Source organism: Echinops telfairi, unplaced genomic scaffold (assembly GCF_000313985.2).
Source record: "Echinops telfairi isolate 266 unplaced genomic scaffold, ASM31398v2 ScPeMD7_18;HRSCAF=68, whole genome shotgun sequence".
In the NCBI taxonomy this organism is placed as follows: domain Eukaryota; kingdom Metazoa; phylum Chordata; class Mammalia; order Afrosoricida; family Tenrecidae; genus Echinops; species Echinops telfairi.
Genome location: NW_022103915.1, coordinates 25,488,335 through 25,500,940, shown reverse-complemented (window position 1 = coordinate 25,500,940; position 12,606 = coordinate 25,488,335). Strand labels below are relative to the sequence as shown.

The 12,606-nt window shown below is 41.4% G+C and overlaps 2 protein-coding genes across 20 annotated transcripts in view; one reads left to right on the top strand and one right to left on the bottom strand.

Moving 5' to 3' along the window:
• Positions 1–12,606, top strand: part of NRXN3 (neurexin 3) — a 1,902,419-nt gene that overhangs the window by 1,741,465 nt on the left and 148,348 nt on the right. The gene's annotated exons all lie outside the window — the stretch shown is intronic.
• On the bottom strand, positions 7,288–11,176 carry LOC101648116 (nucleophosmin-like). 4 transcript variants are annotated; one of them, XM_030884924.2, is made up of 3 exons: positions 10,526–11,176; positions 10,337–10,441; positions 7,288–7,302 (listed from the first exon to the last, which is right to left on the bottom strand). In XM_030884924.2, exons 1-3 carry the CDS (start codon positions 11,093–11,095, stop codon positions 7,288–7,290), a joined length of 690 nt encoding a protein of 229 aa, XP_030740784.1. In that variant the 5' UTR covers positions 11,096–11,176. The 4 variants fall into 4 exon arrangements, with proteins under 4 accessions (XP_030740784.1, XP_012859155.1, XP_030740785.1 ...); XM_013003701.2 differs by having other exon boundaries at positions 10,337–11,176; XM_030884925.2 differs by lacking the exon at positions 7,288–7,302 and having other exon boundaries at positions 10,251–10,441.

The following is a 12,606-nucleotide window of genomic DNA, read 5'->3' as shown; positions in this document are numbered from 1 at the left end:
AATGGTTCATAAAAAAGCTATGTTTGAGCCTACTGCCTGTATTAAAGCAAAAGACAGGCTGTGGTAGAGTGAAATCTCTAATAGTTTCCTGACTCTTAGGAACTTATGCAAGCATGTAGGTTTGACTCATTTTTTAAACCATAGGATTTATTACATTAAAAGAACCCCATGGAGGACAAAACGATGCTTTGCTCAGTGAGAAGAAAATAGCCTTTGAAGTCAGACACTAAAGATTTTGATGATATCTGGACCAGCTTGTTGTTGTATGACCTGGGGCAAGTTGCTTAACTGTGCTGTCTCATTGGTAAAGTGGGTATTTAATACCTACCTCTCTTATGGGGAGGAGCCCTGGTGGTGTAGTGGTTACACATTGGGTTGTGATCCACAAGGTCAGCAGTTCAAAACTACCCGGAGTCAGCCAATCAGAAGAAGGACTTTCTAAAGAGGGACCGTCTCAGAAACTCACAGAAGCAGTTCTACCCTGACCGATAGGGTCAGCATGCATCTGCATTGCCTCGATGGCAGAGAGGTCAGTTAGTATCTTGTGGAATTGTTGTGAGGTTTATATGCTTCATTTGATAGTCACTTCACCTAATGAAACCACATCCAATGGTTTACTAAAACTGCACCCCTCTCTATCGTGTTGCCTTGGCTGATGTGTTCCAGTAGTAGTGTCATAAATGGCTTCCTGCCATCCAGGCTGACCCATCTTCAACAGATGCCATCATGCAGGCCGAGTGACTTTGGAAAGTGCATCTGATTCAGCCACTTGCTTAAAATCTCCAATGGACTTCCACTTCTTCAGGATAAAATCGAATCTTCTTAGCAGGCTGTACTTCATGCTAGTATCTGCCTGCCTTAGTGGCCCTTCTTCGCCTTGCCCTATTCCCCCCCCCAAAAAAAGCCCCTTCCCCTCAAAAAGACTGATCGCTTTAGCCAGGCTAGTTTATTTATGCTTTTTCTAATGAACTTCTTGCTTTTGCACTTTTTGGCAAAAACAAAGGGGCTTTAAATTTTTTCATAGAGAAATGGAATTGGATGATTATGGAACTTTTTCAGAAACTTCTTGAAGCCCTCAGGTGTATAAGTCCTCTTGATTCTAGTTTCTCGTCCTTTGCACTCTGGTCAACTTGGAAGACCAAGCTCAAACCAAAGGTACTGCCAGTGAGTCCATTCTGTCTCCAACAACTTCACGCGGGGTTTCCCAGGCTGGAGGTCTTTCAGGAAGCCCAGGCCTCATTTCCTCCGCTGAGGAGCAGCTGCTGGCTTAGAACCTGTGGATAGCTGCACAACGTCTGTCTCTCAGAGCCCCTAGGGCTCCTTACCCACTGCTATCAAGTCAATTCTGATACATGATGAGCTTATAGGACAGAGTAGAACGGCCTCTTTCGTTTCTGCGGTTGCTGATCTTCATGGGAACAGAAAACCTCATCTTTTTTCTTGTGGAGTGACTGCTGGATTTGAACTGCTGACCTTGAGGTTAGGAGTCTAGCACATAATCCACCTACACTTCCTTTAAAATCCAGCTGATCGTTCATCTTTTTTGGGATGATCTTATCTGGAATCTCTGGTGGCTCAGTGGGTTAGGGTTGGGCTGCTAATCATATAAGATTGTGTGTTCAAAGTCACCAGCCATTCTATGGTAGAAAGATGTGGCAGTTTGCTTTAATAATGATTTATAGCCTGAGAAGCCCTGTGGGACAATTCTACTCGGTCCTATAAGATCATACTGAATTGACTCTGTGACAGTGAGTTTGCCTTTTTTGTTTATGTTGACTGCTGTTTTCTATTTTTGTAGCTAGAAGTTTCGTGAAGTCCACATGCCTGGTTACAGAGAGGTGGCAGTGAGAACAAAGGACACATGTAAAAGGTGAAAATAACAAGGGAGATCATCATTAGCAAATCTTTCTTCGTACACATTCCTCTACACTCCTCTCTAGCGCTTGCCCTGGTCCAGCTGCTTAACTTTACGCCTCCTCGCCAGCCACCCCTGTTTCGAGTTTGTCCTAATTGTTGAGTGCACTGCAGCATCTTCCATGATCAATTGCACATGCCAAGAGCAGAGTGTGAAGATTCATGGAATCTCCGTCCACCCCATTAATAATCTCAGCAGCGTTTTCCTTCCTTCTTCCCCTTTGTTTTTTCCTTTGCCAAGTCTTCCATTTCGCTCTTTTGGGTATGTGTGTGTAAAAGAGACACATGACATTTCAGGTGTGGCAATGCGCTGCCACCTGGACATGAACCCCGGTGTCTTCTGTGTCTCATTGCAACTGTGTAATAAATTGCCAGGGTTAGAGTTTATTTTTATCTTTTCAGGAAGTGTTACTTTTCATCTCGTTACTGGTTCCCAATGAATTTCTGAAAAGCCCAGACGAATTTTCCTTTCCCCTCTCAAGATGTTGCTCAGAGTCAAGAACACATGAGTCAATGGTGCCGACAGAGGGTCAGGAGTGGAGCTGCCCTGTTGATTTCCAGCACCTGGGCTCCCGGGGCCCAGCGCCTGCCATCGTTTAGTAGCCTAGGGTGTCTGTGCTTTTCTTTAGCCGTTACTTATTCAAATTGATATGCATCTTTATTCCAAGTTTGCTATCCTTGCCTTGTTTTGGCATCCTCTTGAAACATTATTTAGAATGTCCCTGATTGTCATGCCAGAGTGGCTCGCATGTTGTTATGTTATTGGAAGCTCTACCAGTGTTATTTCAAATATCAACAGGATCTCCCATGGTGGGTAGACATCAGTGGAGTTTACAGATCAAGACTAGGAAGAAATACCTAGCCATCTATTTCTGAAAATTAGTCAGTGAAAATGTCAGATTACAACAGACTATTGAATGGTTTGCTTGCTTAAACATATTACTCCCCGCAAACCAAAACGGAAACACACTGCCATTGAGTTGATTCTGACTTATAGCTACTCTATAGGATAGAGTAGAAACTGCCACTGTGGGTTTCTGAGACTGTAACTTTGTACAGATTTAGAAAGCCTCGTCTTTCTCCTAAGGAGCAGCTGGTGGTTTTAAACAGCTGACATTGTGGTTAGTAGCTCACGTTATAACTCATTACACCACTAGCGCTCCCAGATGTGTTACTGGGAGAGATAAATTGTTTTATGAGTACAATATATTTAGCAGAGAGCCAAGGAGTGTCAGAGAGATATATTCACACAATAGCCACAATAATGGACTCAAATATGCTAGCAATCATGAGGATGACACAGGGCTGGGAAGAACTTTATTATATATAACGTAACCATGTTGGAGTCAATTTGATGACAGCTATCTACCTTTCTGTCCCTCTATGTACCTATCTGTCACATGGCAGGCTGTTGGCCCAGACATAGAGCACTACTAGTAGAAGAAACCAAGGATTCTGCTACACACATCACTTTGCTTAGAAACTCTAGAATATATGCAGAACATGTAGCAGTCAGCATTTTGCTATAAACTATGAGCAATACTTAAAACCTATCTGTGGACCTCTTCTCAATTTAGGAGATAGATAATCAGCATTCTTTGTTAAACTCTGACTACACGAAAAGTGTTATGCTAGTCGTAAAGAAATGATATGACTATCATTTGAAGAATGGATCGTCTACTGGAGACATGCCTACTGTAGAGAGAGATTCACAGACATGTACCAGCGTTAGACAGGCATTTGAATGCATTAGACAGGCTCAAATGAAGTATGGAATTTGATGATACAAGGGAAGGCTGGACAGATTTAAGAAGATTGAATAGGGGAAGAGAGATTGACCACAGTTTTGAGTTGACCAAATGAGGAAGCAGGGAGGTAGTATTGATTGCGATGTATAAGGGGAAGGGTGAAGAGAGTGGTGAGAGCCTCCCTTCATTGTGAAGCTTTGATGAATTGCCAGCACATGCCAGTTGTAGAAGTTGCAAAATGCTGGGAGATAAAAAAGGAAATGTCAACCTGGTTTTCAGGTTTTTTCAAGATGGTTACTTAGAAGCACTATTTTTGGCCTTGGAAAATTGGTAAGCATATGATGTTGGCCGCAACACTTAGAAGCCCCGAGGGACTTTTAGATTGACACACATTTGACAGTTTCCATTTGGCCTCAGAAGTCAGAACAGGAATGACGAGTGGGCTTGGAAGGCTTCTTTTGTTTGAGTTAGATTTTAGACACAGACTACATTTAAGCGTTTCTTAACGAAGCCTGCAATTTGTATGTGACTTTCCTCTTTCACGCTCTCAGTCCAACACAGCCCAGCATCTTACTCTACTTCATTTTTGACTCCCATTAACTGTCATATGAAGCAGAACATTAGGAGAGTGTGAGATTAGAAGCGGAGCTCTGACTTCTCTTTCTGACTCCTCTGCTCATACAAGTGGGAAACACACGCAGCTTCAAGGTGGGAAGTTCAGGTCCACGTCGAGGGGCCTCAAAAGGAAGGCGTGGCAATCTATTTGCAATAACTCAACCATTGAAAACCCTCAGAGCACAGTTCAAGTCTAACACATCGGGCACCTGAATCAACTTAGCCGCCACTACCTAAGGTGACGCTGGAGGAGCTGGCTGGTCGAGTGAATTCAACATTGAGTTGCTTCCCGGGAGCTTGGTGAGTAGAGCCCACCAGCTGCTCTGCAGGAGGAAGATGAGGCTTTCTGCTCCCATGAAAAATCCAGCCTGGAAACCCGATGGGCGGTTCTCCTCCGTTCCATAGGGCCGTGAGGCGTTGGAATTGACTTGATGGAGTGGACTGATTGGGTTTAAGTGACACTGAGCAAAACTAAGCAGCTGCCAACAGTGAGCTGGGGCAGGAATGGCAGTGTCTGATTCCGCATTGACTTCCCCATTCTATTCAGAGAGGTTAAAGGAAACGTAGCATTTCTGAGGCATGTTTTGGGATATTTCAGGGAAATGTTGAAATAAGCCATGTCAGCAGCCTTATGTTCTTGCTAATGGTCTGGCATCCCTTATGAATAAACAACAACAGTTTTTCTTGTTACGGGACCTCATTTGCAGTAAATGTATAAGTCATAACTCGACAGTGCTTCTTGACAGAGAATCTGGAAGGAGGGAAATGACATGCAGTTGTTTGCTGGCATCTGGGTGCACTTTTGCACATGGGCATGGCCTGGAGGAGAATTGTGTTGAGGGAAAAAGACAATCTGATTCATAACTCTACCTAGAGGCACTGAACGAAGCTGTCAGGTGGTTCCCATGGTGACAAATTTGAGTCCCAAGAATCTTACAGAGGTGAAAGTTAGACACATTTGGGGTAAGTGTGTACAATCTTTTCCAAAGAAAGCTCTTGCAACACACACTCGCTCTTTCTGCCACTTGCTGTTGCTCTCGCCTCTCTCTTTTTTATTTGATTGACTGCACAGCATCTAGAGACCTAGGCTACATTATTCTGTTCCTCTTGTCTAATTTGTTTATTTTATTTTTTGAATCATTTTCTTGGGGGCTCATGCAATTTTCATCCATTGTGTCAAGTGCATTTGTACATTTGTTGCCCTCATCATTCTCAAAACATGTTCTTTCTACTTGAGCCCTTGGTATCAGCTCCTCATTTTTCCCTTCCCTCCCCCACCTTCCCTCCCTCTAATTTGTTTATTTTAAAAAGCAGAATTTAATGGGAGCTAAGTTGTGCGACATAGAGACATATAAGTCAGACTGTGGCAAAGATTTACAGTAAAATGTCAGAGAAACCCAGACTGTCTTCTCCAGGACTTAGTGCTGCACCTGAGTGAGCGCCCAAGGAACTAGTGTCCAAGGCAACATGGTGAATTTAAATGCCGACTTGTATAGTTTTCATATTTCCCTTGTCTTGCATCAAAGTGGCCTTTGGCTCATGCTTTATTGCTGTCTCCCTTTGCAGTTAAGTGCCCAGAGTTTTTCAAGACATGTGATTCTTCAAGGTCAATGTTTGAGGTCTGTGTCCATCCCATTTATTGCAGGACCGATGAGTTTCCAAATAACGTATTATTTATATTTAAATAAAATTTCAACTGAATCTTAGTATAGATGCAATTCGAACAAATGCTGCTCTGAATCACATTGAAAGGCTGAGAATCATATTTATGTCTTCAGTGTGCAGGTCAAGGCCGCCTGTGCTTTCAGAAAGTATCAAGCGAGTTAACAAATTTGGCCTTGTGAAGAATTAGGGGGAGGAAACCTGAGGGAGAAGGAAGAAGGGTATCATGGGTGTGAGGACCTGTAAAGACATCTGAGCATCTCTATAGAATTAAGAAATGGATTTACTTGAGGCTGGCATGTCCTGTAATCATAGCTAGATGACACAGCAGAATCACAAATGGTTGGCATTTTCAGAGCTAGAATGGACCCAGGAGATCGAGAGCTATGTCTCTGTTTGGAAATGATGAAGCAGAGAACCCACAGGTCTGCTGAGGACACAATTAGTTTGGCAGGTCCAGTCACCCCTCTATACCTATCCCACTAAGAATTAAGGCAACAAATGGTTTAATGGAAATTAACTTACAGTGGCAGAGTAGAACTGCTCCCTAGGTTTTCTAAGACTATAACTCACTATGACTGCAGACAGCCTCATCTTTCTCCCAAGGAGGGCCTGGTGGGTTTGAATTACTGACTTTGTGGTTTGCAGCCCATTACAGAATGCACTGTCCTACCTGGGATCTCCCTGAAAGGAAGTTAGCTTTTTTAAAAAGCAGTATCATATTCTTCAGAGTTGGACCTGTTTTATTTTTGTTTACTGTAATTAAAAATAAACACCTTATATAGGATGGTGGGGAAATAGATCTATGTGCATACATTTATAGGTTTAGTATTAAGGCAGCATATGGACATTGGACCTCCACTCAAGTACTTACTCAATGCAAGAACACTTTGTTCCTGACACAATCGCTGAAGACAAAGCAGGTGCATAAGCAAATGTGGTGAAGAAAGCTGATGGTGCCCATCTATCAAAAGATATAGCATCTGGGGTCTTAAAAGCTTACAGGTAAACAAGCAGCCATCTAGCTCAGAAGCATCAAAGCCCACATGGAAGAAGCAGACCAACCTGTGTGACCATGAGGTGTAGAAAGGACCAGGTATCAGACATCAAAGAACAAAAAATCATATCAGTGGGTGCCCACCTTCCCAATATGATCACTAAAGACCAATGTGTGCATAAGTAAATGTGGTGAAGAAGGCTGATGGTGCCCAGCTATCAAAAGATATAGAATCTGGGGTCTTAAAGGCTTGAAGATAAACAAGCAGCCATCTAGCTCAAAAGCATCAAAGCCCACATGGAAGAAGCACGCAGGGTAGCAATGATGAAACATACAACTTTCCTCTAGTTCTTAAATGCTTCCTCCCTCCACTATCATGATCCCAATTCTACCTTACAAATCTGCCTAGACCAGAGCATGTACATTGGTACAGATAGGAACTGGAAACACAGGAAATCCAGGACAGATGATCCTTCAGGAGCAGTGGTGAGAGTGTCGATACCTGGAGGGCGGAGGGAAGGTCGGTAGAAAGGGGGAACCAATTACAATGATCTACATAACCTCCTCCCTGGGGCATGGACAAGAGAAAAGTGGGTGAAGGGAGACGTTGGACAGTGTAAGATATGACAAAACAATAATTTATAAATTATCAAGGGTTCATGAGGGAGGGGGAGCGGTGAGGGAGTGGGGAAAATGAGGAGCTGATATCAAGGGCTGAAGTAGAAAGCAAATGTTTTGAGAATGATGATGGCAACAAATGTGCAGATATGCTTGACACATGAATGTATGTATGGATTGTGATAAGAATTGTGTGAGCCCCCAATAAAATGATTTTTAATAAAATAAACACCTTTATAAAGTTAATTTAAAGGAATTTAAAATAATCAACAAAAGATCACAACAATTAACTTGAAAGGTAAATCAGAAAACTTGGATGATTGAGTATTGACTTAGAAATGTTCCTTAATTTTAAAGACTAATACTTCCCCTTGAAATAATATTTATTTTCAATGGAGAAGTTTTCATGTTTTGCTAAGGACATTACAAATACCTCATTAATTGAAAGATACCATAAATATGAAGTAAATATTAAGGTTTTGCCAGAAAATTGAGACACTATTTGGATAATTGTGGTTCCAAGTAGCGTATTATTTGTATTCAAGTGAGGAGTTGCCTGATTATTTAATCAGAATGATCTACCATTGAACTATTGTTTTCATGAATAGAAAATTGAACAGCTCGCATGCACAAAAGTGAGAGTTTTATGAATATGGTCCCATTATTTCCCTATCTCCAGCCCTCATGGTTTGTAACTTGTGTCTTGTCACTTATGTTATGAAGCTGTACAAATTAACAATTCATATATTACAGTCTAAAAAGATTTTTAAAAAAGATGAGGAAAGTGGCGCTTGGATTATGAAATAATGTTGAAAGTCTAGAAAAAGAATGACTCTTCTTTTGTCCCATGTTGGGAAAACCCCTTCACCTACTGCCTTTGAGTTGATTCCAAATCACAGCAACCCTGTAGGGAGAGCAGAGCAGCTTCACAAATCTCAGAGACAGACCACCTCACCCTTCTCCTGCAGAGCAGTTGGTGGTCTTAAACCACCGACCTTCTGATTATCAACCCAGTGATTAACCCACAATGCCACCAGGGGTCCTTAGACTTTTTGAAATAAAGAAAACTAACTATAGATGTCGGTGCTAGTCTCTGAAAATTCAGGTTCATACCATATAGGAGATTCATCACCTTAATCATCAAATCCATGAGACAGGTGTCCAAGAGAAAGAACTACCTCGAGGCCCCAACCCTGTATCAAATTCTAGCTTCAAGTAAGAGCTGCGTGACCTTGTCCCAGTTACCTTGCTTAGTGTTTTAAACTAAACACATATCTAACCTTGTAGTGTTTGGGGCAAATTTTAATCATAATTTTCACCCAAAAGGAAATCAATACCATGGACAATAGCCTCCGCCCTCCCCCAAAAGATAAAATGCCTAGGAATAAGCTGAACCAGGCATTTTAAAGACATATACAATGGAAATTATAAAACACTATGGAAGGAGACCTAAATAAATGGAAGAACATTCGATGCTCATGGATATAAAGTCTTAATATTGGGAAAATGCTAATTCTTCCCAGAGCAATCTATAGCTAATATGCAATTACTTTATAAATTCCAACTGAGTTTTTACTGAAATGAAAACATTAATAGCAAACTTCACCGGGAAATGAAAAGAGGTTCTGAATAACCACAGCACGAGTAAAGCCGAATAAAGTAAGAGGGCTCCTTCTCCCCAACCCCCAGAGTGTACGGCGACAGTCACCAGACAGCTGGTTCCAGTGTCAGGAAAGACACACAGACACATGGAAAAGAATGGAGAATCCCCAAATTAATCCATCATCCATGGACATCTTTTTAACAAGGGATCAAACTCTGTTCAGTGGGAAAAGTACGGTGTCTTCCACAATTGGTGCTTGCAAAACGGGATCTTGACTAAAAGAAAATGAAATAGGGTCAGTACTTTACACACCATACACAGGACCTCACTCAACAGAGATCCAAGACCTCAATGTTAAAGGTGAACGATAAAGTTCTTAGAACAAATCACCGACAAAAGCTTCGGGGCTTAATTTTGATACAGACAGATTGACAGAACTACAAAGGCACAAATAGTGGAAGGCAAACTAGATGTCTAGGATCTCATAAAAATTAAATACTTATACTTATCCAAAGACTTGATCAAAAGAGTAAAACTACAACCTACAGGCTTGGGGGAGGAAAAAAACCCAAACCTTTAAGAACAACATATCTGCCTGCCAAAGGTCTAATTTTCAAAACATATATAAACCTTTAACAATTCAAAAACAACCCCCCCCCCAAATAACCCATTAAAAAAACGTGAGCAACTACTTCACTTAAGAGGACATTTAAGCTGCAAACAAAAATATAAAAGATAATTTCTATTATTAGCCTTTAGAGAGATGCAAATCAAAACTAAAATGAAATACTCACTCACTTAGTGCTATAGCACTAATAAACAAACCCCAAACTGAAAACAATAAATGGTGGAGAGGATGGCAGGCGTGATAAAGTACTTTTTTTTTCTTGGTTAATTCAAATATTTATTGAACAGCTAGGAGACACAAAAGCTATAAAACATCATCAGAAAGGTAAGGTAAACATGAGAGGGCAGAATTTGGTGCACTGATTCAAAGGAAAGCAGAAGGAGATTGCTTCCCGCCTGTAAGGGGGACTAGATGGAAAGGGCGATTGAGATTAAACTAGAAGACTTGTCTGGACTGTTGATGATACTCAGAATGGACTACAATTGTCTCTCCTTTTCCTCTGCCCATCTTTGTGCTTAATTAACAGTAGTGCCCAGGGCTGTTCAATGCGCCTTTTCTATACTTGCTTGCATTTTTGCTTTAATGTCTTCTACAGAACTAGGGCCTTTCGGTGTTTGGGGAGTTTTTTCCTGTTTTTTGAAGGATTCTTGACCTTTGGATCTTGGTGTTGATGGTTTTGAGTCTTTTCCATTCTGGTTTGATTTTTGTGCATTTTTGGCTGGTGTATCCCATAGAGATTTCTTCACCGGAGCTTTTTCTTCAGTTTCATCATCATCAAAACCATCATCATCATCTTCACCGTCGTCCTCCTTATCATCTTCCTCATCAGCAGCAGCAAGTTTCACCTTTTTCTGTGGAACCTTGTTACCACTTGTGAGGGCAGACCGCTTTCCTGATACACTTAAAAGTTTCACATCCTCCTCCTCTTCATCATCTGACTCTACATCTTCTTCCACAGCTACTAAATGCTGCCCACTAATATGCACAGGCCCTGAGCCACCCTTCACCCGTAAGACCACTGGTGGTGTTATTTCAAAGCCCCCAAAGGAGACTGTTGGCTGTACAGACATGTTCAAAGTTGCCAGTGTGACTTTAATTGGGCTGCCTTCATAATTCATTGCTTCCGCTTCAACAATATGCAGTTCATCCTTGGCACCAGCACCTAAATGGACCATTCTTAAAGATAACTGGTGCTCATTTTCATCATTATCCACCTTAAAGGGGTCATCTTTGTCGGCCTTTAGTTCACAACCGAAAAGGTAGTTTTGGGGCCTCGGGGGGCTCATGTCCATATCCATCGAATCTTCCATGGGGTGGTGACACGCACTTCGGTGAGAGAAACAGAAAACGGAGGTAAACCACAGCCGTCGCTATACACAGCAGCGCAGGACGGAATCACACCAGGATAAAGTACTTTATAAAACTCTATGGCGAGTCCTCAAAGCACAGAAATAAAGTCACCTTATAACTTAGCAGTTCTACTCCTTGGTCTATTTTCTGGAGGTCTAATAACAGATACTTAAACTAACATGCCTAGCCATGCTTACTGAACACTAGTCACAGTAGCCAAAAGATGGAAACCCCCTAAGTGCCCATAGGTATATGGGCGCAAAAGCAAAATGTGATACACACTCTCAAGCCTTGCTTGATGACAGGGCTAGCTGCCGAAGACCAGATTGTGAGGCAAAAATCAACGTTAGGACAAAAAGGAGGATAAATACACAAGATCTCAAATAGATGATGACTGCATTTCATATGGTCCCATGTTATTAGACCACACCTGCCAAGTTACATCCTTAGATAACTGCCAAATCCCTGTTAGCCAGGGCTTAGCCTCATTGACCCACAGCCTTAATCATTATAGTTGGTGTTACTCCCTTTATGAATGGAACCTCACAAACGATCCAATTGTAAATCCAGGCAAACTCTGTACTAAGTCTGTGTATAATATCTTAATTTATTCCTTAATAAAATGTGTTGCAAATGAATTTTTCTTCACCTATTTGTCACTCTTACAGGCAGATGAAACACAAGCTCAAGTGGCACAATTTAGAGCGACCTGCTAAGACTTCTTACATAAAATATGCCTCTTTGTGCCTCCCATCCTCATATATCACCTCACCACGTGGGTCACTAGCACTACACCATTGAGGACATTTAGTGGCAGATTTTTTTTTTTTAAAGTAAATTTCCAGGCCTTTCTCCTGAAGCGCCTCTGATTCTGGTTAGCAGAAGTTAGCCATTTGCACCACACAGGAACTCTTCCCAGCCCCATAGCCAGGAACTTAGGGTTTTTAATGAATCAAATCAAATTTTGGAAAAATATTATCAATTTATTGATGAGGATGAGTTCATTGAGCTAATTTGTCAGACATGTAGAGGAACTCTAAAGGTTTGGTATACAGCAAAGATACAGCCAAACAAAATGAAAGAGACGGAGAGTAAGAGGGTGCACACATGCAGGCACACCGTACTCTACATTCTCAGGAAAACCACGCACCAAACCCTGTATTTACTAGGATATGATATATTGGATGAAAAAAATAAAAACCAGAGGAAGAACAGATGAAAAATAGAAGTAGGCTGGAAAATTCATTTAGCTTATATTTTCTTTTTTAAAAAAAATCATTTTATTAGGGGCTCATACAACTCTTATCAAAATCCATACATATATCAATTATGTAAAGCGCATTTGTACATTCATTGCCCTCATCATTCCTAAAACATTTCCTCTCCACTTAAGCCCCCGGCATTAGGTCCTCATTTTTCCCTTCCCTCCCTGCTCCCCGCTCCCTCATGAGCCCTTGATAATTTATAAATT